Consider the following 27,678-nt stretch of genomic DNA (forward strand, 5'->3'; position numbering starts at 1 on the left):
AAGATTGTAATTTTCCCTTGGTACAATATCATGCTTCCAGAGAAACCTGCACTGATGAGAATTTCCTCTACATGTATGCACATGTAGAAGCTCACAAATTTAAGAAACTACTTTATAGCATTATATCTCCAATAATTTTTTAACTAACATTCAACCCTTACTTTTTTTTTTTTTTTGGACTGAAGCTAGACAGATTTCTTGCCAGATTCTTTTTAAGCCAAACACGATTTTGTAAATGTTATTATTAACATATTTTCTGGATATAACTTCTAATCAGCTTCTGTCATTAATTCTGAATTTCCTTGCTACCGCCATCAAGGTAAAATATTAAGAGAAATAATTACAGATGGAAAAAAAGCCATTTTGAATGAACTACTGATTTATAAATGAAAATGTATTGTTGCAATTAACATGATAAAGTCGAAAATAAAAAAAATAAATATCCTTATTCCTCGTTTCAACTACTTCTAGAATAAAGTAACAGTTCCAAGTTTAAGTTTATCATAACAAATAAATCAGTTTATCACTGGTACCACTTACTGCATTCCCCTGCATAATATTGCACAATTATACATGCAGATTAAAAGTTTTTCAGCATTAATTTTATTATAGATCTGCCAGTCAATACTATAAAATCCATATATTAAAATATTGCTGTATCATTAGAGAATAGAATTTTCTTTAAATAGAGTATATGTGTTGCTTTTCAACTTAACTAGCAATTGGTAGATCAAGCCAACTAGAACAAGACAGTAATGCTGAAAAGTACCTCAACCATTTGAAGTGTCTGAGATCAGTGAGAAGAAATAGCCAAAATACCCACTAGTGTCTTCAGTCCCATTAAAAAAAAAAAAAAAAAGCAGAAATACTCAATGACTCCTCTGTGCATACCAGTTGCAATCCGCAGTGCTAGCATTAGCAGTCATCAGTTCAAAAGCAGACAAGGCAGACTATGCACAAAGTCCTAGTTTCAAAGAGATGCACAGCACAAGGACAAGCTCCCAGATAGCTTGGCTCCCGCTTCCTCCACACAGTGCCACTTGGGCTCCCCTGGGAGCGGTTACTGATCCTGCCCAAACCTGAGCCCTGCACGTTGCCTGGTCACAATTAGAATTCAAGAAGCACAACATTAACAATTAATAGCTTTTAAATATATCAGAAACTAGGGTGGATTACAGGATGCTGGAAAAATTAAAAAGTATCTATGTTAGATGATTAACACTGCAGGGTAAGCTGATCTCAGATCTCTGAACAGAATTATCCTCTTCGTCGCAGAGAGAGAAGGAGCAAATTATTTATTGAGGTATATATTAGGAAATGACGCAGCACACTTGGCTCAGTTGGGAGCACCAATATTTAAAAAGCAATTCTGTAAAATGGGTTTATTCTAGAAATAATAACTACAACTAAACAGCCGCCACCGCAAATAATAAAATTTTGCACTATGCTATTTCTGTTATGGTGTAAGAATCAATCAATAAATGGTTCTGGTAGCCATAACCAAGTTTAACAACTTTTTATTCTTGTTTTCCTACTACAGTTCATTTAACAAAAAGTTAAATTTAAGACATCTTTCCAACAAAATTAGATATACTACTATTTTGCAATGAGTCTCCTTATAAAGCCTCCTGTTCATTACAGTGAACAAAGATTAACAGAATCTGGATAGGTTTCAGCAGTAATTTCCTCTTTCTTCTTCTGTTTTCCAATTTCACAACATGCACATGTGAGAGATGTCTACATCCACTGAGGCTGGTACTAGTGACTTTCAGACACTTCAGAAATGCTGGTGCAGTAACACACAATCCAAAATGATAGAAATGCTAAACTCTACTGCACCTTCCCCTAGCCTACCCTTTTGCTCCTCCAAACAGCCATATTTAGTTAGCAAGAGCACAAGAACAGCATGAACATACATGCCTTTCCCTCAACTATTTTCATACAATTCATACATTTTTTCCCAACATAAGTTTTGCAGAATCAGGAATGCTTTTCCATGTATTTGGCAAATCCCAATGATTTGCCTTCCATATGCTTTCACAGTCATCTCCTGAATATCAGGAAAAACTCCACACTTTGCACTAAGCTCCATTCCCTACAATCTGATGTGCCAAGGAACAGTTATTCTTCATTAAGCCTAGTTCCATGCAACTCAATTTTCTAAGATCTGTTTCACATATCAAGTTATCTGTGCATTACTTGATCAATCTACACATGGAAGCTGTCCCATTCTTTGGAGTATCTTTGTTGTACTTCTTAATTCTACTATTTTAGTACAAATTCCATGAAGCATTTTGAGGAGATGGATTAGAACCATATACTATACTCAGGGTGGATCATTAATGATCTCTGAAATGAGTTTTTCATGGAATTACCTATCACAATCACACTCCCAAGTCTTAGTGAGAAAAACAAACAAAAAACCAACAGACAAGCTAGGCCTTTTTTTTTAAAAAAAAAAAAAAAAAAGTTCACACTACTTTGCAAGAAAAGATGGTTTTTATGATATTGCAAACCCTGAATATTTTCATTAATTTTTACTCAGGTGCAATCTCCAGTTTAAAAGATCGAATAAATCCCAATTTATCTGAGCTGAAGTTTTATCTGAGCTGAAGCTTTTGGTGCCTGCCTAATATCCAGGAGGTTACAAGCAGTCTAATGATAAAGCAGCAGGGCTAAATTGCCTTTTCTACCTCATGACTCCTATGCTTTCATTCTACTCCTGGTCCACTTACCATTAATTCACACTAAACAAGCATCATACATGCTACTGCAACCACTCCAACAAAAATCTGCATGCTAAAGCTATCAATAACAGCATTATAACAGCTATCATAATAGCAGCAATAAAGCCCCTGTTTCATGGCAGTGGAACCCTGGGATCTCCAGATCACAGTGAAGTTTAACATTGTGACCACGAATTTATGGCCTATGTTCAGTTACCTCTTATAACAACTCTCAGGTCAAACCTAGAGCTGTCTGTTGAGAAGCATTTGTAACAGAATATCAAGAGGTGGCTGTAAGAGATTTAATGGAGTATCATTTAACCACTGGTCATTAGGAAACTTCTGTACAAACACTGAGAGCAGCCTTAAGGCATACTATGCTGTTCTACTCTCATAAAACAAAATTTTCAACCGTATGTGGAAAAAAACTGACATTATATTCCAGTGCTTCCCTCTGGCAATCAAGGCAAGCAAACAGTGGCGAATATAAATTACCAATGCAAGACAGCAACTAAAGTTCTGGGATTTTTCCAAATTGTTTGACAATCTACTTATGTATGTGTCTTTTTAAACATTATTATTATTATAAGCAAGCACCTAGGCAAACATCAGTAAACATTCTGCAGATTAGACCTTCCCAATGTCCTTCTTGGTCACAAGGCCACATCTGGACATGGGCTCATTCTGTGTTTGTGATCCAAATGTCAGGAAAGCTGAGCAGATTACCATCATGCAGAATGGTGATTCACTGAAGCTCACCATAAAATCTGCCATATACACACAGCCCTCTACCAGAATGGTGCACATCATGACGACTAAGGCAGTTATGGAAGTAAACAGCCATGCTCAACGGAGCACATATTTAAAATGTCCTCTGTAAAACCAAAAATGTTGTGGTGCAATGTTAGACATGCTTGGCAAACCCAGACTGGTAGAAGTCTGTTCTTTCCATGCTTGCGCTGTTTTCATCACAATAGAGAAAATATTTCTCATTGGGCTAATGCTCATGGCAATATACTGTTCAAGTGAACACTATGCTGTTTCACATTTCCTTGCTTTTTTGCATTACTAGGAACACTCAAGGCAGCTCTGCTGATGCATACCACTGACTCTTCTTACAGGAACCCTGCCAATGCTGCCCACATTTCAGCCATGCTCACCTAGCACAGAGTGCATCCCAGAGATGTACCTCTATATGGCAAACATGCAAATACCACCTCACTCACTGCAGAATTTGGAGATTTAAAAGAATCAGGGAGATGTAAAAGATCATAGAATCATTTGAGTTAGAAGGGATCCTTAAAGGCCATCTGATCCCACTCCCCTGCAATGAACAGGGACACCTACAGCTAGATCAGGCTGCTCAGAGACTTGTCCAGCCTGACCTGGACTGTCTCCAGGGATAGGTCCTCCACCACATCTCTAGGAAATCTGTTCCAGTGCTTCTCTATCCTTATTGTAAAAATGTTTTTCCTCATATATCTCCTTTCTTGTTGTTTGAAACCATTTCTCCTTGTCCTATCACAAAATGATAACTGAGACAGGGGAGAGCACTTTGCATTGCCCACAGCTGATTCAGAGATCAGCTGTAATTAGAACACGTAATATTAGAATACAACATAATATTCTTTTGCCATAATCCTGTGGTCTAAGCAAGGGTTGCTTTTAATACTTTCTGTTGATTAACAAACTACAGTCTCTCTTACATTTCTTGCACATTAGGTATTTGCATACAGTATAAAATTTGGATCTTACTCAAGTCAAACCCAAACTTACACAGGTTAGAATGAATCCACGACTTTATCAAGAATCTCTGCTCTTTCTCTCTCTTTAAAACGAAAAAAAAATAATGAAATATTCTGAGTAGATGCCTTTCCTCAAGTACAGAAATACGTAAGCTTGCACTTCTTGCATCTACTGAGACAAGTCTGACCTCAGGGACTAATCTCCCTTCCCTCCCACATGGTTTCCAAAACACAGGAACATTGTACCCTGAACACAAACCTCTCTGAATACAACTCGTCACATGTTTGTCTCTCCACATCTCGATCAATTTGGCAGCAAGCTCCAGCTTCCCCAAGGAAAATGGTGGTTGTGAGAGCCGTGACCTCTGCACACTATCACTAGTCAAAGAAATCAGCCCGAAGGCATTTTAAAGCAAAACAAAAATTCTGCTGTAATTCACTTGCTAACATGTCAGATACTGCAGATACCCATGAAGAGTTGTTGAAATAATAGTTGGTATTAAAAAAACAAACAAACAACAACAACAAAAAAAAGGAAAGAGAAACACTTGGAGTTTACATTTCAACATCATTTTTAGTACAAGACAATTAAAAGGGCACCTAGAGCTGGGAACAGCCTTTTATGTCTTAAAAGAGATGAAATATTAATAAATTCAGCTCCATCAATTTCCTTTCAGAGGTTACTGTTGAACTAATTTTATTTTTGAAAATTCTACGTTATTTCTGTCAACAGAGCTGCAGGGCTGGAATCAGGACTTGGGACACTGATTTTCTGTCTCCTGACAGCAGCAGTTGGGTTCCTCTTCCTTTGCCCACTCCCATGGCATAACGCAGAGTCCCCTAGAGTAGTACCTTCTTATATGCTCCCCTTTAATGTCTAGCTCACACAGGAAAATGAAAAAGGACAACTCTTGATTCTCCCTGTGCTTGTATCTGCAATCACAAAGAATACTGAAAGCACTGTCTACAGTTATTTAAAGACTTGTTTTATCTTAGAAGCAGCCATTTACATCTGATTTCTAAAAAAAAAAATGCATGACAATTTTACAGACTGGAGAGCTTCAGCCTTTTCTGTGACAAAGTCTGATAATGTGTGGTCAACCAGAGCTTAAATTTTAGAGCGGTGCAGGGAGAACAAACATACCACACCTTGATTAAAGAGTTTCCAACTAAGATAAATCTATAACATCACAGGGGAAATGATGATAATGATGGAGTATTCCCACAGCTAACATCCACACCTTGCTTGCCTGTTACAAAGCACTTCATCTAGTTGTGTCTCATTCAATTAGATTAAAGGGCACCCTGATGCCTGCATGTGTAGGTACTTGTACACTGCAATCAGATCAGCATTTAACCTTCTCTTTGATAAACCAAGTAAGCTGAATTCGTTAAGCTTCTCATTATAAAAGCCTTGATTCATTTGTTAGTTTTTCCTCTGACTCCTCTTCAGATTTTCAATAAGTCACTGACGTATAGGCACTAGAAGTGACAACACTATGCTCAAATATACTCTCTCTTTACCTACTTAATTAAATCTTTTTTTTTTTTTTCTTAACCAAGAAATGCATTAATCTCCTTGCTTCAGCATCAGTTTGGGAAGCACAGCTCTATATCCTCACTGACAAGTTCATTTATCCATCTGGTGAGCTAATACAAACAATTTTGCTGTATTTTAACCTATTCGAAGAGAAGCAGTCAGCTGAAGCTCCACAGCTGAGAGCCCTGGGCTGAAGCAGAGGCTGCTTTCAGCCAGGTTTTCACTTAGAAAATTTAACTTGCAAGAACTCATCTGACCAAGTTCATGAGGCCAAGGATGAAGTCTGGCCTTATTGGTAGAATTTTATTTCTCCTGAACCAGTGCAAAATAGTGGCTTAGACCAACACAAACAAAAATAAAAACTTTTATACTGTCTGACTTAAAACCAGGGTTCTTCTGATCTTCTGTTCACTCCATCTCTGCATTTTCTAGTTTAAATCAAGAAATTCAAAATTCAAAAAAAAAAAAAAAAGATACTCTAATTTCTCCCCTCCCCTCTTCCCTACATAACATGAATATGCATAGAGATCAAAAGGGAACTGAGAAAATATCTTTCAATTCATTTTTTTCACTGCTACGACTACCCTCTGCCATTCCTTCTCTTCACCCACGGATATATTTACTGCACATTAAAAATAAATTCTGGTTGAGAAAATTATAATTAGGAGGGCCTTAAAAAGACTTCTCCAAAAATAAAATGCCATTGCTGTTTTAGAAATTACTGTGAAAAAAATATTAAAAAATTTGATGCCAATGGAAAGGCTTAACTCACAGAATAAATTGGCGAGGCACAATTAATTACGTAAGTAAAAACTTTTGAATCTGGTCTTATCACAATGATGATACAGATACATTAAAGGACTGATTTTCCAAATATGCTATTGGACAATGAAGTATTCAGGAAGCTTCTTTTTATAATAGATATAACTCTTAAAATAATGACAGATCAAATCTGAGAAAAAGAATGAAGTACGAACCCAATGGCTAAAAAAATACTTTAGCAATATGACAATTTCCCATCTTTTTGTGACTCTTCTGACTTCCAGTTTTAACTGTACTTTTATTATTCATCTGTAAAACAAGGATAAAAATATTTTCAACCTCACAAAGAAAGCTGAAAGGTCTAAATAACATGTTTACAGCTATTCAAAATCCTCTGATGGAAGATGTTCTATAACTGCTACTTATTATTAAGGCTGCTGCTATTATTCAGAACACTTGGCTGTGTTAAGTTAAATGAAAAACACCATCAGAAATATATATTGCCTTCAGATGCAGTAAAACTAGTAACATACCCTGAGAACAAAGCTATTCTTTTTACACTATCTATTACCACCTGACAATAAAATAATCTGAATTGGTAAAATAATAGGAAACATTACCTTCCAATAGAATCCTGCCAAAAGACTCAAGCTTAAGAGGCAGCAGTCAGAAAAGCTTAGATAATGTGTGAGGTTAGCAAGATTTCTGATTTTTGCTTTCTTCTTTGAGGATGCCCTTAGACCTCACTCTTTTCTTCTTGGAGGTCTGCATTAGGCTTTGCTAGCAATTTGCTTGCTTCCCGCCTGTTCCAGAACAGCAGTATCACTTGAAACTGAGAAGTATCCTGTTAGGTAGATCTTAATTTCCTCCACACATCTGAACCCTGCTAAGAGAGTTTAGAGGCAAATACATAGCCTCAATCAATACTGTGAACAGGAGACAGTAAGGACACAGGAAGCCTGGTCTTCCAAAATGAAACAGCACTGTTACATTTCACACATTAAAAATGCATATTTAAAAAGGGAGTAAGTTATATGTACACATGCATTTCAATAAGTGTATAAAATGGATGAATATAAATGAGAAACGAGTCAGAGCTGAAAATTTCTTAATGTTAGCTGACAACTGTCATTTGCTCTCCACAGTAACAAATAATAGCTTTCTTCATATAAAAATCAATTATGATGTTTCCGGCTTCAGGGTGTTTTGATCAGTACCACACACGACATAAACAGCCTTTACAATTCTTTTGATTAAAAAAACCTCAACATTTGGTTGAGTCTCTAAAAGAACATTATATTTCTCATCAAACCTGCCCTGAAACAACACGAATCATAATGTGTTCATTTTTATTTTTAAATCTAGGTGAATGAGATGCAAAGCAGACTGAAGGAGAAACCAGTCTTTTCTAGTACATGAACAAGAAAGGCCATTCTCTTTCCATAGCTTTCACTTGGGGAAGCATCTGAGCTTTGTATGTCTCCACTGTGGGACCAGACATGCTGTGATCAGAGCAGATTGGGTTGAAAGCCCAGCTCTTGGAATCAGCCTCACTCTGGCAGCTGAAACGGGCTGGTCATCGCCTCAGAGCTGGGCACCAGTAGCTCTCAAGCATGTTAGCAGAAGACAGGCCTCATGCTATGACTTGAAATTGCAATGTGCTATTTCTAAATTGTCATAAAAAAGAGTGTATCTAAATTGAAAGGCCAGCAGCTATATCCACATTCAGAGAGTGCAACAGGCATTAACTCCCAGCTAAATTCTTATCATTTATTAGCTAATAATGAATTCAGTAATCCTTTCTTTCTCCTGGAGATTTCAAGGCAGCTGTGAGCTGTGAGCGAGGAACACTGAGCAGCCAGCAAGCCACACAAATAGATGCTTCTGCATTTATCTGACACTTCAGGAATTCAGATTTTTATTAGGCTGCTCTAGAGTTTTTCTTAGGATAAGAGACCTTGTAATTAGAAACTACCACAATCTTTATAAATACAGTGGTGCAATATGTATGTCTTAGATTGCAATTTTGTGACTGTGTGCTGTGAGAATAGATGTGTTAGTCACAGCTTATTTGCAAAATATCCTTCAGCAGTCTAACACCTAAAATATTTAAGGCTAACAATCCTCTCCCTTTAAAGAGGACTTCCTCATGCTATAAAGACACTAACTTAAGTAAGGAATTCAGTGTTGACCAAGGCTTTTTAGCCATTCCCTATGCTGACTGGGAGAAGGAATAAATAATGGAAGAGGTGTCAAGGAGACTAATTCCCAGCTTTCTAGGAAGGCAGATGAAACATGTAGCCAAGGACTAGATATTTTGGAGGATCTGGAACTTAAATGCAGAAACTGCTAGGACTCCTCTGCAGAAATTGCAGTTCTTTAAGGAATAAGGCTGCTGAACTAATTATGAGTACACACAAGTCTCCATTGTTCAGGCTTTATTGTGGAAATCCAGAGCCTCTGCCCTCCTCACCAGTAAATGCCTCAGAAAACATGGTCTCTTTTTCATCTCTCTCAGTAACACATACCAGGCTAATTCTTCATGTTGTAGCTCAGTGATTCTGACTAAGATCTGGAAAACACAAACTATGCAGATTCCACAATAACTAAAAGTGAAGGAGGAGCTCCACAAAGGAGCAGAGGAAAATCTGAAGTGCTCTGTGTGCCTGCACCAACTATAAAGAGGCTAATAAGATGTCAGTAAGAAAAATGTCGTCTCGGTTTAAAACAAAACATTCAGCTACTCCACAACTTTTAAGTTAATTGCTTAAATTTCTTTTCTGTGTTGTCAGTCAATGAGGATAAGAGTCATATATTCATAGAATCGTTAAGATTGGAAAAGACCACTAAGATTACCAACTCCAACCATCAACTTATCACCATGCCCCTTAACCCATGGCTCTCAATGCCACATCCCTTTTCTCAAACACCTCCAAGGATGGTGACCCCACCACTTCTCTGGGTAGCCTGTTCCAGTGCCTCACCACTCTTCCTGAGAAGAAATTTTTCCTAATATCCAACCAGAAAGGTATTGCTGTTATAAAATTTCACATGTCCTCTGGAACATTTCTGAGGGAGATTAACAGAGCAGGCCCTGCTCCCTTGGCACTGCACAGAGGGGAGAAGGGGAACTGAGAGCCCATGAACAGGCTGCACAGGAACAGAGGACAGTAGGCAATGAGTTGGCTCCTCTGTCATCTGATTGCACCTCTAGTCCACTCCTCCTGTACACAAGGCTGAGCTCTTGAGCATGCTCTGGCATGGCAGCAGAGCACTAAAGGGCTAATATTCAGATCCTGTGAGGGGAACTGAAAGCTGCCGTATTTCAGTGCAGGACCAGAAGCAGTAGAGGCTCCTGGAGTGGGGCAAGGAGCCATCAATACAAGGCACTGTGTTCTGATTTGCTTGATTAGGGGTCCTTCAAATTTCAGGGAGAGCAAATGAGAACTAAAGAGGTAGAAACTGAAAATGAGGGACATAATTGAAAATGCAGGAGAGGAAAGAGCAAATTAGTCTCTGCCAGTACTCTTGGGGAGAGGCCAGGGATATTCAGTCCAGGCGAGGTTAATGATGGAGAAAAGACAGAGATATCTGACCACATTACCAGTCAGCTCCTCCTTCTCTTCCTGTAGCCCATTCCAGCTGGCTCACTTTCCCTGGCAGATGTGAAATACTTCTTGTTCACTTTGCAGTGGAGACCTGAAGTTTTATGCAAAGACTCAGCAGAGCCTTCTGCTTGAAGAACAAGCACTGAAGCAGCAACAGGGTCATGTTAACCACAATGAGAGTACAAATGGGCATTTAAAAACCAATCCTGGTATAGCTAGATGGGACATATCTTGCTAATGTGAATGCTACAAGAGATAGTATAATCTTTGATTACCCCTGAGGCCATAACAAACTTGGAAGGAAGCATAAGAATTGCTGATTATTTTCTATGATGATAGAATCTCAGAAGTTGCTGATATCGCTTTTGTGCAGACAGACAGGTCCCTGGCTGTACTATTTTGACTGAATTTGAATCATGCAGTGCTGCTCTCATTTCAGGGCAAGGTAGAATGTATAGCTTTCAGATTTTTTATTCTGATGCCTATATATCCCTTAAAGGGAGATGCAGGCAAGAATCATTTAGTTTGCTTTATAAGATAATTTATTGCTTTCAACCACTTTAGCACATGCATAGTGAAAATCATCTGTGATGTAACCACAATGCATTTTTCCTCATTCAGTCCACAAGACGAATGACTTAAAAAAATGAATCGGGAAGAAGAAGAATACAAAGGATGAATCCATGTGGTGAAAGCCAGAGTGCATAAAATTCAAGATTACACTTTAATAGATGCACAGTGGAGGGACCTAATTAAAACTGCACAGTAATGTTAACTTTGATTTTCACTAACTGTATGTATTTGACTTTGAAGTCTTACATATCTTAAAATGTAATCAACAAACAAGAAGTTACATGGTAAGGAACCACTGAAGTCATTTTTGCATGCTAAATAACTGTATTTATCAATACCCTTTTACACAGCATGCTTTCCAAATTGGAAAAGTCTGGGAATGAGTCTGGGAACTTTCTATGAAGTTGGATCAACTTCTGCAACAAACAAAACTATTTTAATAACATGAGTTCAAAATTTGATTCAAATTCTGCATTTTAGGCAGAGAGGTATGAGTAATTGAGCAAGAGCTTACAAAACTTGGTGCCAGAACTAGCATTCTGTCCCCTTTGGATCTGCTGTTGCAATGCTTCTCAGAGTATTCTTTTGTACAGCAACTCATGTACAAGCAGTGACAGCCTGGTCACACCTGTTTTGCTCTGATAAAAACAATTTGCGGGTGCTCTGAGAAGACCAGAAAGAACAGAGCACCTGTTCCACAAAACCTCACTGCTTGGAGTCCTTTGTTCGGCACTCAGAAGCTGATCCAGTCAAACAAAAAGGCCTCCTTACTAAGGAAAAAAGGAATGCATCCAAAAGAATCAATACAAGCATTCCCTCCCTAAGTTGTCCTATATAATAAGCAAGTCCCGAAGACCAAACAAAAATTTTCTTGGAATACAAATAGATAAATACTACTGTAATACAAAATAGAAGCATCTTAAAGCAAATCTCACAATTGCATCAAGAAAATAAGCTACACCTGGGGTAGTCCTTCCTTTCAAAAAGAATAAGTCTTCTCAGCATTTTGTCTGAAAGCATGCCATGCAGAGAGAAGCAAGCAACCAAAATACAATCACAAACAAAATGGGGACACCAATGTTTCATCCATATTGCCACAGGTGTTTTCAGAACTGAAAACTGTTAATGATATAAAAAAAGGGCTTACCTGAGATTTATATGTTTCCATCTAGAAGAGAACTGACTTTGGAAACACAGTAGGGGTGCTCCTTTAAACAGGTTTCTAGTTAATATAATTTACCTCAGTTTTCCTACTGTTAGTTGTCATGCGAAACTCTTAAGATTTCATCAGAAACCACCTTCTGATAGAGCTTAGAAAAACATTTCTGATGTAAAGAAAACATTGAGACAACATTTCTTTTTCTCGTATTCAGTGAATACACACACAGATGAACATTTTCATGTGCTTGCATTCTTCTCAGCCCTACCAAAGGGAAGAGACTTGGTGTTGTGCACCATGGGTGTCACCGTCTACAGTCCCTGACAAGGTCTCTCATGAAAGATTAATCTGTAGGGCAATTGACAGCTTTGGGGGCAGGCAGATGGGCTTCTAATGCTCTGCCTTTGCACAGGAAGAAATAAGAAGGCACTTCTGAAGATATACAAATGAGGGGTCAGATAGGTTTTGATTCTGTTCGGATTTGATTTGGAAAAGTGATTTTGACAATTTTTACATCAACTATTTGTATTCACAGTGGAAAAAAAAGCATAAACATTGAAACCTATTTGCAAAGGTTGTGCTAAGTTAAAAAGAAAAGATGTGTGACAGCTGGTGTTCGCTGTGCCTGTCAGAAGATAACCATAAATAATTTAGTTTTCCAATGAGCTTAAAGTCCATCATAAAAGACTATTAAGGAAAATCAATACCTACAAGATAAATGGCAAAGTCCATGAATTAGAAATAGCATAGTACTTAAATACTGTTCCTCCAAAAGGAGAATTTAAAAATGTGGTGTCTGTGGTGCATAATAGCGTGATTTTGAATAATTACCAAAAATTTCAAGGGAGGAAGTAGAAAATATTTGCCACAGGCCACAGGCTTTTCTTTCATAACCCATAGAAGTTTGGAGAGAAGTGACAGGTGTGAAAGATAAAGACTCCAGAAAACAGGCAAATGGAATGTAATCCAGATAAATGTAAGATAGTATTTATAAACAAAAACAGCCTAAATATCAAAATTAATCTGCCTCTAGAGGCTACTGCAAGTCAGAAATTCAATAATACCACCAAAAGCAAATAATGGTTGACTACAACTACAGCATCCCCAAAGAAAAGGTTCTGTGAGAAGTTACATACAGTTCTGTGAAAAAGCTCAGCTATAATACCAGTGGAACTGGAAAACAGACAAATCAATAACCAAATTCTCAAATGTATAGATAAGGGATAATAAATGTGAATTGCATCATGTCCAGGAAATGAGACACTCCTATTTTAGAATTCTAAAATTGTACTGAGTTTAGGCTCCTGCGCTTTTAACATACTTGGATTTGTATCTTTCCTCTCTTTGTATGCATGCATATGCATACAGATCACTACGCACGTACAACCTCACGTTAGGCTGCTGACATTAGAGAGAAGCTGGCTGATATATTATCTCACAAGTATTGCACAGCACCATGTGCTGTAGCACAAGATTTACTTGCAAGTGGGGAAGAAAAATAAATCCTCTGGCTGTACTAACTTGAAGTAGAAGGCCAGTTAGCAAAGGAAGAGAGTAGTGGTGGTTCAGCAGACCACAGCCTGTGGGTGGTGGTAGTGCCCCCTTTCCCCACAGCAGTGACAGTCACAGTGCTCTACAGTTCAGGGGCCAGTCGTGGATCAACAAAACACATTCACTGACTCAGCAGAAATGACTTGCAGCAGTTTTCTTCCTGTTGGCTTTAACTAACTGGTTGGCAACTCATTCCACGCTGAATTATTTCCACACACAGAAATAGGACTGGCAGCATGCAAAATGGTAGCTTTGGTGCTTTCGATGTGTTTAAGTCAACAGAGTCAATGAAGCATCTGAGCCTTACCTGTCACTCCGTTTTTTCCCTTTAACATCAGCTTTTTTATTTTTTTATTTTTTTATTTTTTGCAAACAGCATGAGATAGTCACACAAGGGAGCAGTAACCAGCACAGCACAGAGTTCTGTATGTCAACTTCAATACTGGATGTTACAACTGACTTGGAAAGCATTACACTGAAACTAAATGCACCTTTACTTACTGTGTTAAAATTTGGGAAGAATCCAACAGCAGAGCTGCTGTCCACAGGGAAGGACATAAAGGGTTTGATATCCAGGGAAGGCTGCATCATCAAGGTAGGTGCACGCACAAGGGTGGGAAGTGCAGTAGTGCCTGCCAAGAGCAAACAAAACCAGCAATTCATAGTATTCTCTTTTCCGCATTACACACAGCATAGCTATCTCTTGCTGATACAACCTCCACAAACAAATAGCACATGGAGGTAATAAAGTAGCTCTGCAGGAGTTAATATCATTAAAAGAAACCTATTTCCACATTCTACAGATGAGGCAGAGTGCTCTCCTATGGCCATGGATGCTCGGACGCCGAAGAGGAGACATATGGTGTATAAATCACCCTGGCAGGTAGAATAAATCCCTCCTAAAGCTGAACAATTCTTCTGTGCCAAAAAGACCAGGATGGGAGCCCATGGAAATCAGATGCTTTTGCAATTCCTGGTTGCCTATTAGATCAGCTAGCGCAGGCAGTACATGAGAGTTGAAATTCAGAGGTCTGTTTCCAAATAGCAAGTTTGTTTTTCCTTCTTCTGATGGCTTCTGTAGCTATCAGGTACTGCACAAACACCATTTCACTTAAGATTTAAAAGAATGCCTTTTGTATTACATAGCAATACAAATATTAGAAAACAAACAATTAAATAATCAGCAGGCAACACACACAAAATCAATTCTTTACATGTAATCAAAAACAACATTTTCCTAATTGGTGCCTAGCACTTTCCCTCCAAACACGGGCTTTGCAGGAATGTACTTGCTGGAGTTGTTACACTTGAGCATCACCCCCTCAACAAGGCCCCCAAGGAACACGAAGGCACAGATGTCCAAACATTCATTTACAACTAGCTATCTGCTCTATCCATACAATGGTGTGCCTAGCACATTGCTTCCAGCTCTGCCTATGGAGTGTTTTATTTTCCCTGAAATCATACAAAATAGATTTCAAACAATATTTTCCTCCTGAAATAGGAAAATGAGGAAAAGAAATTCAGATTCTCCTTCCTGGGTCAAATAAATAATTCAACACAGACTGGAACACAAGTCTCCCTGGTCTTTACAGGAGGTTGAGTCATTCCCTGCCTTTCCCCCCGGGCCCCCCAACAGAATTTCTCCATCATTACCTCCCTCTCCTGCTCACAGTGGCCAGCACATCAGCCAGGAGCATAACAGTCCTCTGGGGAGCTTCTTTGGTCTCAAGCAGAGCCGACACAGTAACTAAGCTTTTTCTCACAGAAGTTGCCTGAGCTTTTTAAACACAGCCAGGAAGGGGAAGGAGGAGGAAAAACAAACCAAACAGTCTTCCCTCTCTTCTCCCACAAAATCAAACTGTTTGTATCTGTTTGCAAGACGCCAGGCAATCCACGTGGGCTGCTGAAGAACCAGTCTTCCATTAAACATCTCCCTTTCTCTCTGTTAAGGGCATGCAAAATTCAAGGCAGAGAAATTTTCCTCTATCTTCACCTCATCATTCTGCCTCCATGGACATGATTTTAAACCCATTCTCTGGTATCTAAGAGAGAAGCAGAGCTCAGAAGCCAGATGGGTATGCATGAATTTACTGGATAGCCAAACACTTACAACTAGCCCTGAGCTCAAATTCTGTAGGTGCTGGAGACACAGACAATTTGATTACAGCTGCAGCATAATAAATGCTATATTCTAGTCTAGCAGATGAGCAGCAGGCTATAATCTATTCTCTGTTTCTTCTACAAAGAGTGAGGACAGCAGAAAGGTGGGTCATTGACAACTGTGGAGAGAGAACTGGACACCCTCCCAGCTGAGCTGCACAAGAAAGGAAAAATATATTCGAGATTCACTACTGGAAAATATTTTTTCTCTTCTGCTATCTCAATACTTCCATAAACATAAGCTTTGTTTCAAGTCTTTAGGTCAGTTAAACTCTGTGTTCTGCCCCTGCATAAGCCCCTTGCAACTTGATGATTCGGGCTCAGTTAATTAAGTCAAAGCTTATTCAAGTGGAGTCGCAAATGTCAAAAAGCTAAAGGCTACCTAAGATGCCCATAGTTCCTACTTCATATCCATAATGAAAAAATGAAAATAGAAATGCATCAACAGGAAAGCAGTGTCTCAGAGGATTTAGCCATAGAAAATATCTTCAGCTGCAAAAATGATGATTATTTCTACTAGCTTGTTCTGAAACAGTAGCTTTACATAATTTAGGTTTGAACTGTACTCAAACAGCAGCTATACTGTATTCAATTACCTAAGGTCCACAGAGTGCAGTTATCAAACTTCTACAAATTTCTTTTTGAAGTTCAGAAGCAATTAAGATCCACAGAGTTAATGAAAGACCTGATCTCTCTTTGCATATGAAACTATGGTTATTTTAACTATATTTTACAGAAAAAAAACAACCAAACAACAAACAGCAACAACATAGTTAACTTGTCACTGAAGTTTAAAATTAGAGTTAAGCTGAGTTTCTGATGCTGTCTTTAACTGAGGTATAAAAAACGTCATCATAATTTTTTTTTTTTTTAATTAGAAAACAGTCAGCATCCAATAAAATAGCAATCTTTGTATTCCTCATCTGGGCACAGACCACTTCTGAAATCTGTCCTCAGCTTTGCAGATCATGGTGCTTCTGCTGCCAGAACAATACATGTTCAGATTAGGATACATTCAGAATCTATATGGAATAGAAAACGTACACACCTACTGGACTGATTAGTGAAGGCACTGATAACAAGAAATTTGTTCACTTCTGTTTCACAGTTTGCTACTGCTACTACTGCCAAACAAATACCAGTGGTCCAATTGGACTGACGTTTTATTTTCAGAACCACATTTGAAAGCTTCTGGAAGAATGACTAGGTAAAGACGACTGAAACTACAGGAGGGAGCACTTCATGGCATTCGTTCTATTAAATAGGACAGAACCTACTTTCCACTGGTATTACTTCCAAATAGATTCTTACCATCACTCCACCAGATCTGTATGCAGACCTGAGCTAAGCTGGAATGCTGGCACAAGAAAGATGGAGCTGACAAGCTTCATTATCATCATAAATTTAACAGATGTTTACCATTTCATTAGCATTTTAATGATAAAGAAAATTTACCATGTCAAACACAGATTGTTTTAAATACTTGTGAATCTTTGGCATAAATAACTGATATTTCTTGTAAATTTATTTATTCATTTCAAGTTTGAAATTTATAAACATTATTTTATCTCTTTTAAAAAAAATTAATAAAGAAAAGAAACTACCTTCAACTCCGAGTGCCACTGCAGGAGTTACCTCTGCACAGGGCATGCAAGCAGCAGACTGCCAAATCCTCAAGTGGTATTTTTTAGTGTTGTATAAGGAGGGGAAAGCAGGCTTTCATGTGAGCAGATCACTCAAAATGTCTCATTTTGTGCAGGAGCACAGCCATGTCAGAGACACACATCATCATGGCTTGTAGTCATTGCTCATCCTTTCCAAGCAGGAGAGGTGTTGATTTCAGCAAAACACAAGAGCACAACTGCTCAAACTTGAAAGCGTATTCTTGAAAAGCATTCACTAAGGGCCACTACAGAGAAATCCAAAGCCATAATCAATTCCCTCTTCTCTTTCATCACCTCAATATGTTTCTACATTTCCTTAGTCCTTGGATCCAAGTAGTCCAAACTCAAGACAGGAACAATGGGAGAGTAACTGATGTGCAACTCAGACTGAATGAAAGTATCCCATTGACAATCTGCATCCACTTCAGATTGCACACGGTCACCTTTAACATGTGACCTAACACAGTATTAGGAGATCAACAGGATCTCATCTGTTAACATCCATCACTACCTACAATAGTTAAAGTTAAGAAGTGTCAGTATAGGGACAGGCCATGCTGGCTTGAATTACCTGACCCTTTTTGGCTATGCAGAGCCATGACCTCCTAGATCAATGCATAGCAGTCTCACCCAGACAGTTCTTAGACAGAATCTAGGAATAACTGAGGGGATGGCGAGTTCTGGGCACTCTCCTTCCTTGACCTTTTTTAAAGGTAGCATTTTGCAGGCATTGCTTTGAGCCAAAGGTATCCTTTCAAGAGGGGATGGCAACTTGTCCCTTTGGTTTTGCACACACTGGCTGAATTCATTACGTACTGCAACCACACTAAGCACAGTCACCCTACTTTTAGACTTCACACTGTCATCTCAATTTACAGCCTTTTCCTTCAACACTCCAGAAGACTTAAGACCAGACAGGACATGTTTGAAACATTTCAGGGAACAGTTCTGGGAGAACTTTGCATGCATAATCTTTTTCTGAGTCTCCACAGCTTTCAGTACAGTTTATTAATTTTGTCAGTGCAAGTTTTGAATATTGTCAGAAATACTTATTCAGCATGAGACTCAAAAACAGTTTTATAAACAGCTTAGAGCCCAAAGGTAGTACCTAGGCTTTCATATCAAATAAAACTCTCTTCAGCTCTATTGCCTATGCTTTGCAAAAAACACAAAACAAACAAACCCAACACTTGCTTTTATGCAGTTTTATGGGAATACTGGCACAATTAGATTATGTATTTGAAAAAAATAGAAGCAACTCCTAGCGACAGAGATAAACGCCATAAAAAACGTCATCAGAAATCTTGCCTAGGATCTGATGCTCCCATTCCATCTTCAGGCACGTTCACTGGGACTTTTTCACCGTAAATGATAGGTAAGACTGGTTGATTGCAAGTAATCACATCTTCTAGTTTAAGTATGTGATTATAGATGTCATGTACAGCACTTATCTCCCTATACTGAACAATATTAATCTTTTTTGCTACCCAACGTTATTGGTTCAAAGGATTCAGGAACTTTCTGGTTTAGTTATTTTAGATAAGCAATACATGAGCATTACAGAGTGCCATGTGTTCCTGCTCATGCTTAAGATAAACTGCTAAAACAACATTAAGCCTATGTGAAATAATTTTGATTTTCTGAAAAACAGGTGCTGTTTTAAGTAAAATGTTGTAAAAAATAATGTTTTAAGTAAAAGCTATCCTATAATATCATTAATAATATTTACGAACATTAAAACAAACTCTCCTCTTACACACAAAGCAAGGTAAATAAACATAGCACATCAGTATTTTTTTTCCAGAATTCAATAGAACAAATATTGCTTTCTTGTGAAATTATGATAACTGAGACTTCTGATAGGGATTTTAGTCTGTTGAAAGTAAAGCAGTAAAGGAGAGATAAGGCTGCTCATTCAATAGTTTCCTAATTGGCAAATTAACACAATTATATGAAATATTCACTACCCAGACAATGCAACTTATTTTTAAAAAATACTTTGAAATAGAACCCCGGTATATATGAGATAAAGGCACAGCCCCCCTTTGACAATAGGAAAAATGCTAAGAACTTCTGCATCCCCAGGGCAACACATTAACTAACTCATTAATGAATGAGGATGCAGGTCCTTTGGGGTTGATATGGTTATCACTAGAGCTAGCTACTCATCAATCTTCTAAAGCTTGGGGAGTGCACTGAATTCATACTTAGATGTTATTCAGAAACTGAGGGAACAGTCAGCCCTTGCATGGACTCATTAGTCACCTTAAACAGCACAAGTCATACATGTCTGGCAACTAACAATGCATACAATTCTCAAATCTGTTTTTTTTTGTTGGTGGTGGTTGGGTTTGTTTTTGGTTTTTTTTTTTTTTTTTTTTTTTTTTTTTTTAAAAGCTACAAGGAAAAGCAGCAAGAGCTGGTGTAGAGCTTATGGCTATTCAACAGCATGAAGGAAGAGCCACTCTGCACAAGCATCTTAACACAACTTATGAGAAAGCATTAACCCAAGTCTAATCTTGCAGAGCAACATTTGGATATGAAATGACACACCATATATTTTCATTCCAGTCTGAGTTTCTTTTTTCAGTGGTTGCTTCAAAAAACCCAGAGGCATCTAACGCAACTTCACTGCAACATAGAAAATTACCTATATATTGTACAGTTCAAGCTCTTCATGCTCAAGTATTACTTATCTAAACCAAGTCAGATTATAGAAATAACTCTCCCCCTACAAATTAAAATGTGATTTCCAGTATGCTAGAAGTTAGTATTTCCATTATTATTTCAAAATAAATGTATTATCAGACATGCGGACAGAATTCAGTATTATCCTTTTGTAAAAAATCAGATACTGTGAAATATTTCTACTTTTCAAATACATGTAGGATTTCACCAGTTAGATCAGTACCAAAAACTGAAACCTGATGCTGCTGAAACGAATGGATTTTCTTCCATTTCATAAATCCAAAAAGTCAGCTATTATTTACTTATCTAGTGTTGATAATTATATATAGCTCATTAACAATCAGAAAAGTATAGCTATGTGTTGCGAGTATTTTTTCAAAAGGATTGTAAAATAAAAACAAACATGCCAAGCAAGCAAATCTTCATGAGACCAGATCATTCCTCAATAAAAACTGGGGACTGACCTTGAATCACTTTGATGTCTATGAATTTTTAATATTTCTCTAATTGCTCTCCATTTCCAATGCTTTATGATTAAAGGATGTTCAGTTCAATAATGACAATGTAGACTACATATTGTAGTCTATGCATGTACTTGATGCGAAGGGAATAATGGAAAAGCTGGTATTTGAAACCTCTATTATAATAATATTAATTTTCAATAGAAATATTATTTCAATAGAAATATATATTCCCCGAATCTCTACAGTTAGTACATCAGAATCATAAAGAACAAATATTGATGTTTACACACAGCGAGGGCATAGAAAAATCTGAAAAGTGTAATCCCACCCACTATTTTAAAGACAAATAGATCAAAATAGATCAAGAAAATCTCACTCTCCTTGCAGTCATACTGCATTTATAACAGTTCGAAATAACAGCTGGAATCCCTGTGGATTTTGTGTAAAGACAGCAGAACAGATGGAATGAGCAGGTAAGCCCAATTATTAGAAACGGAACAGACTACCCTGCATTTTCCTTAAATAACTGTGTTGCAATTATCAGCTCCTAACATTTGGAAGAGCCCTGTCCCTCCTCAGGTTGGCAGAATGTGTGACTCACACCACTGCCCTCTTTCTCTTTTAGCCACCCCTCTTCCCTGTACTCTTGCAAGCTGAGAAAGGAAAAGCTTCTGCAATGTCCAGCTTAAATTTTACAGCACCTGTGCTACCTGCTTCCACACACATTCTGCAGTACAGAAACAAATTCTAGAAGCATTATACTGGCATGGTTGTTGGTGGCAGAGCCTAAGAATTAGACAAATTAAGGAATATCCTTTATATTCAGAAGAAACATTCTGCTTGCTGTAGAACAACAATCTTAATATCTATAGATACTATAGAAATATTTGTCATTAGTTTTTAAAAGAGCTAACTCCCTTCTGCTAAACTTCTAAACCAATCAAGGTGAATTTTTCGACTGGAAAGCAGAGTGGCACATTACCTCTTAACATCATTTAGTTTAATAAGTCAGATTTTTTTCCAAACAGTGACAGCTATTAATAAATGCAGTACTTTTACATGCACTGGAGTTAGCTGGAGCTTTACAGTCTACTCCAGTTGCTTTGTTCTGGGAACCCCTGTGTTGCTCAGCCCTCTCCCTCGGATGCCCACAAGTGGATCAGCTCTGTGCTTCCTCTGCTCCTACTTGGTTCTGGGAAGCGCTGATTAGAGTCAGTGGCTTGCTCTTATGAAGTTGTCCAAGTATGACAAAAAAAACAGCTGTGTCTTTTTCAGCTCTCTATTCACTTGCCATCCGTATTAACATATCTTTCTGAAAACCTAAAAATCATTTTTTTTTTCTCCTCTCCATTTGTTCACATCAGATGCCTCCCCTTGCCTTTTCCACTCCCCCAACACAAAATAAATGGGAGAGAATTTTTTTTTGCTTTTCTGCTGCTATCCTCAATAAAATCATAACATCACCACAAGCCTACTGAAGCCACAGTCTTGCCTGGACCATGAGACAACTTCCATTTCAGCCTTTGTGTTGACTTTTTTTTTTAAATGCATATTCTTGATGCAGCAGGCCTGCGCATGCCGCAGGATGAAGCACTGCACTCCATTCCCTCTCTGATTAACACACAGGCACAACAACCAACATGTGCTATCAGCTTACTGTCGTATCAGTACAAAAGCAACTGCTTTTTCCTATTCAGGGATCTGTAGGGACTGAGATTTGATGATGAGCAACCCATTAAAGACAAATACATTTACCTAGAGTATGGAAAAAGTATCAGGAAAGAGTATAGAAGTATCTTTTGACTTAACACCTTTCTTTACAAAATAAAGCATCTCTAGCAAGGAACAGCAACAAAAACAACCCAGTTTACATTATAAGTTCCCTTGTATAGGGATCAAAACTAGTTGCAGTTAGCTTACTAAAGAGCGAGTTCTCTCCTCTGCACTTCTCATATAATCTGATTTCCTAAAATCCAACCTTTTTTTTTATCCTGAATTCCAACACCAATCCATACTCAGCCTCAGCACAGTCTTTTCTCCTGGAGGCCCTGAGTTGCTATCCACTGGCAACAAACGGCAATGAGAGGGAGCGCTGCTGGGTGACCGTTTTGTTATTGCTCAAAGCCATCACAGCTTATCTTTTACAGTTGGGATAATGTCTGCAGTTTTATATAAAATCATTTTATGTCTGCATTGGCTTCTTTCTTCTTATTCCACTTTAATACTCCAACAAAGCAGCTCAGCAACAAATATAATAGGGGATCCAGACCCATATGCATTGTCACAGCTGTGTCTAATCATTTAACCCCTTTAGACAATTTCTAACTCTCTTAAAAGAGCTCTTAGCTCAGAGAATTTAATGCTTCATTTGCTTTTCCCACCTATTACACAATCACCTCTAGAACATTCAGCTACCTAAATTGTTTCTTGTTTTCTTTCTCTAAGTACTTCTATTGACACAGCTCCCTAAATGTCCTTCAGATAAAAGACTACAAACAGGTCATTTGGGCTCTTTAAACTGTTTGCTGTGGAAACCAGGTTCACTACTGAAAGAAATTAAGGTGTGCTGTTGTTGTTTTAAATGAAGGTATTCAGTGTTTCAGAAAATTCAAAAGGAATTTGAACATTCAAAGCATCTCCCACCTATCCAAAGGGTCACAATTTCAGTCACGCTCTCCCTTTTATTTGCTCTCATTTTCATACTATGGTAGTTACTTTTACAAGAACCATATTCCAAGAGAGAAAGACTATGAGGCAATGAGACAGGGAAGAAAGGTGGAGTTTAAAGATTTCATGATATTGTCCATGTAGCCTACAATAAACACTGAATTTTAACTGCCCTGCCAAAGCACAGGGCATGCTGCAATAAAAGCATCTGTCCAAAAAAGGTCGAATTGGCAACACTACTAGGCAGATTTACTAGACTTAAATTAAACTGTGCGTGTAGTATAAGTGATATAATAATCCTTTTTACAATATTGAAGAAAATCCCGTATGACTTAGAAGTAGTTTAAAGAAAACAAAAAACAACTTCATAATTTCCTAGTTAACACTACAGAAGGGAAAACTACTCTCTCTCCTTAACTTGTCCGGCTCTCCTTGGTGCTCTAACTAAAGAAACAAGAAAGTCTCAGAGGATTTCCTGAAGGACTGCACTTCTCTCTTCATCAGATGCCCTGCTGTACCCCCCTCTGCTCAGAGCCCACACTTCTACAAGCCAAAGCAATGGGCATGTCAAAAAGTCTGCTTCTTGAGCTCTAGGAATTACGAGCATCCTGTTATACTGTAAATGGAAACAAAAAGCACAGAGATTTCACCCTACTCAAGAAACCAGGAGCCAGACACACTTCTCACACCTAAAAACACAACGGTGCTTCAGAAAATGAAAAGGGGATAGGAGTTACATTGCTGACCAAAGTTTAGGCCATTTTTAAATGGAAGAAAAATGCTACAGATCACCAGAGACTTACAGTGTTCAGAAGGTGCAGAGCTTTCACTGAGACCACTCAACCATGAATCATTTCAGCAAAACAAAGACACAAAACAGACCGAGTTGTCCCACAAAGGCTTCCCGCTGCTAACTGGTGTAACGATGCTTACCTTACTGTGTAGGACTACAGCCCACCTCCACCGCAGCATTTAAACATACACAGCATGAAACTCAGAGATAAATAATCCTTGCAGTTCGGCACGGTGCATTTGTAATGCTAGGTGCTGCGAGACAGTGGGCAACCAACAAGTCCAAACAAATCAGGGCTGCTGTTATTGTATGCTTAGCTTTAATTACCCTCGAGGACACTGTTTGCAACTTGACTCCAGAGGGAAGGCAGCCTACTATTGACATCACCAGATCAAATATAACCTAAAAGACTGACAAGCGGCATTTCAGCAGCTCATTTCCTATTATTGTTCTTAAAACTAAGCTTGGGGATTACAGCTTTAGAAGGCTAGCTGTCTGCTGAAGAGCTGTATCTTTTAAATAAATTCTTCTTTTGTATTATTATTTTTAAAAGAGATGGTGTCTTGCTCAAGTTTTTGAAAAAGTTCATAAAAGAGGACCTTGAAGAGCAGGGTTACAGAGACACTGAAGGGTCATGAGATTCAGAAGATCAGAGCCCTCGAATCCTGATTCTGCTGTATTAAGGTACACTACTATATTTATTCATCATTCCTGACTTAGAGAATAAATAAAAAATCCAAAAAAATCATAAAACTATAGAACATGGTATCTAGCCTGAGGAGAAATAAAGGCAACGGATTTATAACTAACTGATTTAGTAGCACAAATCATCACATCAGTGCCCTTAATGAACATTAATTAGTGTAATTAGTAACTGCCATTTGAGTAGGAATATTGTTTTGAAAGCAGCAGCGCACCAGGCCTGCCTGGGCTGGGTTGCAGAGTTTCAATGCTGTTATGTTTTCAAAGACTGTATGACATGAACTTGGGCAACTCTCCCCTCAGTTACATTCAGAGACCCAAGAAATAAAATAAAAAGCTTACTTAAGAAAATGTTTCTGTAAAATTAATCAGACTGGACCAAAGAAGAAAACTTCTTTGGTGGGAAGGTGGGAGTTAATGTCAAAAAAGCATGAAAGCAGATTTATGAAGACAGCCATGCAGCTTGCATCTCTACCTATGACCACACTAGAGCAGCTGGACAGCCTCACCACTCCTCCACTCCACTCCCAGCTCCTCCCTTAAGCTGGCAGAGGGAGTCCCAGCATTTATAAACAAGCCAGCAACAAACCAAGAAAAGAGAAACATGCATTCAGCCAGACTGCTGAGCTGGTCAAACCGAACCAACAGCCATCCAAGGAAAGCAGTGAGATGGGAGTGGACAAAAAGAAAAATGAAGAATGTTGTGAGCACTGATGCCTCTCATCCATACCCAGACTCGACTGAATTGGCCCTCAGCTTCCTGGCAGCATAGCAGACAAATTTCATGCCTGCCACACTGTGCTTCTGGTTCTCTCTCTCGGGATAGCATCCACCTAACAGAGCAGGGTTGTATCACTTTCAGCTTGTGCTACACAGCAACCCTCACCTGCAAGCACAGAGTTACGAACCCTGCTCACCTGCCCTTCTAATTATTGCTCAGCTCCTGTTCCCTTCTGTATGCTTTGGCATAAACTTATTTGTCTGCTTCTTCAAAGAGAAGATAATAGACCCATTCTTAAACTCACGTTGGCCCTTCTCCTCTTTCAAAAACACTGAGAAACCATCAGGTCTTTTTTAGTGCTCTTGGACTTCCCAGTGTCTTCACAACAGTAACAGCTTTGAGATTTCCATTAATGCAAGTATTCTTATGCAGCATTTGTCAGAACATTTAAGATCCCAGTTCATCAAAACACTAACTTGTTCTTATATAGCAATCTCACCCTTTCACCACTTGTAGTAAGATGATGGCCATGTTAAGAGAATCACTCTTTTTAACACCAACAATGCAAAAACACTACATAATCCAATCTTCTTTGCTTCTTCTGGCATTAATGAATAACAATCCATCCTTCTCCTTGCTGTTCTGTAAGTATTGCAAATGCATTTACAGAACGATTTCTTAAAGTTTGATGCTTCTGTCTCATTTCTTGCTTTTAAATTTTTTTTTTCCCCATTTTGTCCTTTACATTCACATTACTTTTCTTCTTTCACCCTCTATAATTTGAACTACTTCCCCTTTCTTATCTCCACATAGGGTCCTTGTGCTTCACAGCTGAAAGAGCTTACATTTAGTCCAGCTTTCCCTGCTACACTTCCTGATAGTTTGCACTAGTGCTTATACTAAGGAGTCTTTAAAAGAATTTCCAAACTCTTTCAGTATGTGTGATAAAAGCTGCATGATTTAGCACAAAGTCAGGCAAGACGACTATTCTGTTCTTAAGCCTATAAAGAATATAATGTCATCTCATTTCTATAACAGGTTTTCACTATCTTAAAGAGTAATATTTCACTCTGACTTTAAAAGTTATAATCCTTAATTTTTTGTTTCCTCAATTCTAATGAACTAGGCAGATGTTGCAGCATACAAGCTTCAGCCTACCTCCAGGAAAAGGTAGAAGTATTTCTCTTGTCCATTTCTTTCCTAAGCCCTGGCTATGTAGTAAGGTAAATATCAAGTGTATAATTCTGAGAAGATTGAAGCAATGCACATCTTTACATTCTTTCTCCTCCATCCTGAACTTTACTACTTCTGTTTTAAGAATGTGACTGTGTTTCCAATCACTGAGCTTTGAATTCACATATAAACCTTTTTTCTCAATTCTCTTGTCTGCCATGCAGATTTACCCTTGCTTCATGCTTATTTGTTGGTTAGACTGAAATAACAGAAAACTTGTGTACTGAAGGCAATGCACATTAGATAACGAGAAACCCCAAAATCATACCTCTGTGCTTTTCCTTTTTTAATGCATGTATTTGGTGAAAAAAAAAACAGGGGAAATAAAATTGCTGGAAAAACTTATAGCCCTGGAGGTACAATGTGCAATGCACAGAACTCCAGCAAACGGTCCAAGCTTGCATCTGTTACCCCGGTGTGAATCCATTATCGTTCCTTTTAAGTGCACAGCCTCACTGGGATTAGCAGCAGTGCAAGCGTGAGATCTGGCCGATTAACATCGCCAGGAGGGGCGCTGTGTAGACACAACAGATGCCAGGTCAGATGCTACAGTTTCACAATGCAAAGGAATAATAAAAGGAGTGACCAAGGTATTTGTTATCAGACTGATACTACAAATACTTCTACAGGCCCTCCCTAAGCTGCTACGCAAAGAAACCCAGTAAATATGTGGAACAGCAAATGGAAAGAGGCAAATAATTGTCGCACCACACAGACCACAGCATCTGCAGTGAGGGGGGCCAGAATAGCCAACAGCCTAGGGAAAGGATCACAGCCCACCCTCCTATCACCACACAATCTGCACGACACACCGCACCCATCTTGCGCATAATTGTCACAGAAGCATGCTGAATTGGGCAAGAGAAGTTTGCAAAGACAGGGATGAAAGACTGGTTCTCAGCAAAGGTCTAGATTCAAA

General features: G+C 38.4%; 1 protein-coding gene across 7 annotated transcripts in view; it reads right to left on the reverse strand.

The window, feature by feature from the left end:
- Positions 1-27,678, reverse strand: part of ZNF385B (zinc finger protein 385B) — a 153,363-nt gene that overhangs the window by 36,149 nt on the left and 89,536 nt on the right. For 5 of the 7 annotated variants that reach the window (XM_031601356.2, XM_090144107.1, XM_090144109.1 and 2 more), the window contains one exon: positions 14,166-14,296. The exons of 1 other annotated variant lie outside the window; for it this stretch is intronic. In XM_031601356.2, coding sequence (XP_031457216.1) covers positions 14,166-14,296 — 131 coding nt within the window. Of the gene's footprint in view, positions 1-14,165; positions 14,297-24,243; positions 24,316-27,678 lie in introns of those variants that run through there. One more of the 7 variants, XM_090144111.1, reaches the window with a different exon arrangement.

Source organism: Phasianus colchicus, chromosome 7 (genome assembly GCF_987193195.1).
Source record: "Phasianus colchicus chromosome 7, bPhaCol1.hap1.1, whole genome shotgun sequence".
In the NCBI taxonomy this organism is placed as follows: Eukaryota; Metazoa; Chordata; class Aves; order Galliformes; family Phasianidae; genus Phasianus; species Phasianus colchicus.